Genomic DNA, 2,819 nt, shown 5'->3' with positions numbered 1-2,819 from the left:
AGAAGAAGATGAAAATGTGAAAAGTTAACGACAACGACGACAACGACAACGACGACAACGACAGACAACGGACAAATTGTGATCAGAAAAGCTCACTTGAGCCTTTGGCTCAGGTGAGCTAAAAAGTGAAATTGGTGATGGAGCTCGGAACGTGTTTTTCCGAGCCTGTCGGAAAGGCCCGAGAAGTTGCGATTGGATTCACCACGAAACGTACTCAATAGATCTGAGAGCCTATATTTTCACTGTATCGCAATCACGATAGATGGTACATTTTGTACAAACCATCATTAGAGATATAAACAAAGTTGCATAAAATATTCTAAGATGAAAAAAATTAACATAATTTTGGTACACTAACTCGCAATACAGTATAGTTTTATTCAAGGAGAAGAACTAGTAAATTGTTAGAACTTGTTTCTGATACTTTTGAGCAATCAATAAAATATGTTCAAAACAAAATAGTGTTACCTGAATTTTGTTTACCTCAAATAATTTTTTTTTCAAAAACAACACAGAAACAACTTTATCCTATCGCTTTTTATTGAATTTCAAGGAACTGAGCGCTTCTTTCAGATCCTTGGCTGTAGTTGGGAGGAGTTGAGAGGCGACACTGTGGACCCTCACAATTCCGGCCTGTCCCCCTGAGGCCACCCATGTACAGCTCTGAATGTTTGGGCACATCTCGGTCTGGAAAAATATAGACAAGCGTTTCACTTTACAAACCACTCTGCCTGTCTGGACTATGACCCATTCTACAATACCCCCCCCCCCCCCAAAAAAAAAAAAAATATTCCAATACCTGTTGATGCCAGATGTTGAATAAATAAATCTGAGTCATAATTACATAATTATATACATGAATTAATTGATGATTCATTTAAGCATCTCTACAAAACAATAACACATCGAAGTAATAACTGGGTTTTTTTTAACGATTTTTGGTACTAATAAGTCATAAAATATTAAAAATGAACTTCAGAAGACTGAAAACAGACTACGATGAATCATCCAACTTATGCAAGTTAAATCCAGAATGTATTTCGGTGTATAATTCATAATAGTTCTGATTATGAAACAAAGGCAGAAGAATGACTAATTAATTAAAATACAATATTTTAAACGTATGTGTGAACATTATCCTCTATTACATAATAACAGAGTAGTGTGCAAATGAACACATTTTTGAAAATAATGTTTCATGAGGGTTTTCTCTTATTCCTATATTAGTAAAAAATTCTGTTTTCTTAAGATTTATGAAAATAATTGTTGAGATATCTTCCAAGGTGTGATAATAATACATGTATTGCTATTATAAGTGTTTTCGTCATGTATTACTGTGTTACATACAGTATTTGAAATATCTGTGACATGATGGTATATACTGATGGGAACGCCAGCCTTACCCTGTATATGGCTCGGAATGGAATGCTCCTTATATCGTCAGCTGGTACGGACAGCAGAGGTAGCTTTCTTTTTGTCTGTATTTTAAATGTAGAAAGATAAAAATGCAGAAAAATAAAAATTGTAAATTTTTTTTAGGAAATACAGAAAACATGAACATGATGATAATGATTGAGTCTGTAGCCACTTGGATAGCTTTCGATTTCATTCCTTTTAACAAAATGATCTGTCTTCAGAGCACAAAATCGGACAAGTTGGCTTTTAATACACAACGTGGAAGTTGAACAAAATTTTAATCGATAAACAAAACACTTTATATTATATGAATTAGTAATCTTTTTCATCTTATCAAACAACATACATGTACATGTATGTATGTAAAATTAATCAGAGGTACTGTAAGCAAGTTCACAAATGATACCCCTGCTAAAAAATATAAAACCCAAGTATATCTTTCTTGGAAAGTCATGGATGCACCATTTATCTTCCAGTGAGCTTGAACTTGCACAAATGACCTTCGGTCAAAATTATGACACATCCACAGACCATAAGCAATCTTTGTGTGAAGTAGGAATTTTCAAAGTATGTCTTTAAAAAAGATTTGGACTGGATACGATTGCACAAACAGACAGACAAACAAACAGATGGACAACCTTGAAGGTGATTTCTATATATATTCCCCCCAACTTTGTTTGCTAGGGGTATAAAATTGAAATCCATTAACCAGAACCATAAAAGTACATGTAAATAGTCACTCTTCTGTAGCATGTGTAGGTGTCGATTAGGAAATATCAAGAAACACGTCAGAAGTCCAGAACTCATATCACCTACTGTAAAATTATCGATAATATACTAAAAACACTTAAAATCATATTGGTTGAAAAATAAAATTTTCTGGTGATTACATAAAAGCATAAATTATCACCACACCTTTTAACACACAATGTCATTAATTCATAAAATAACGTCACTGATAAACTTTGACTAGCCTTTTCTGACGGTTTTTTTTATACAAAGACATCTATTTTCTTTAGAAGTAATTATTATTTTGCAACATAACATACCTGTTATCCCTCCCGCATTGCGCGGGAGACTCCCGCAAAACGGCCTAAAAATCTAAGATCTCCCGCATCCAACCTATCTCCCGCGCGGATAACAAATTTCTCCCGCAATCGTATTTCTCTTCCCCATAACCCCCCCCCCCCCCAATTCTGAATCTTTACATGCAAATTTCAACAACCACTGCGGGTTTTTTTTTCTGATTTTGAGCTCAAAAAGCTGCTGTGAAGCTTGAATATATCAAAATCAATCAAAGTACTGTCTACCGTGATCATAGTATGACATTTTATAGTCCAGTTTACTTTTTACGATTACTTCCGGTTTTGACTTAAATCAGTTACGTATTTAGTTATGCATAG

At 34.2% G+C, this 2,819-nt stretch overlaps 1 protein-coding gene across 1 annotated transcript in view; it reads right to left on the bottom strand.

The window, feature by feature from the left end:
* Positions 1–522: 522 nt before the first annotated feature.
* LOC128184241 (uncharacterized) overlaps positions 523–2,819 on the bottom strand; it is a 56,706-nt gene continuing 54,409 nt past the window's right edge. The window contains 2 exon segments of the mRNA XM_052853691.1: positions 523–687; positions 1,404–1,478. Coding sequence (XP_052709651.1) covers positions 529–687; positions 1,404–1,478 — 234 coding nt within the window. The 3' untranslated portion in view covers positions 523–528.

Source organism: Crassostrea angulata, chromosome 1 (genome assembly GCF_025612915.1).
Source record: "Crassostrea angulata isolate pt1a10 chromosome 1, ASM2561291v2, whole genome shotgun sequence".
Lineage (NCBI taxonomy): Eukaryota > Metazoa > Mollusca > Bivalvia > Ostreida > Ostreidae > Magallana > Magallana angulata.
This window is presented reverse-complemented; position numbering and strand designations above follow the sequence as displayed.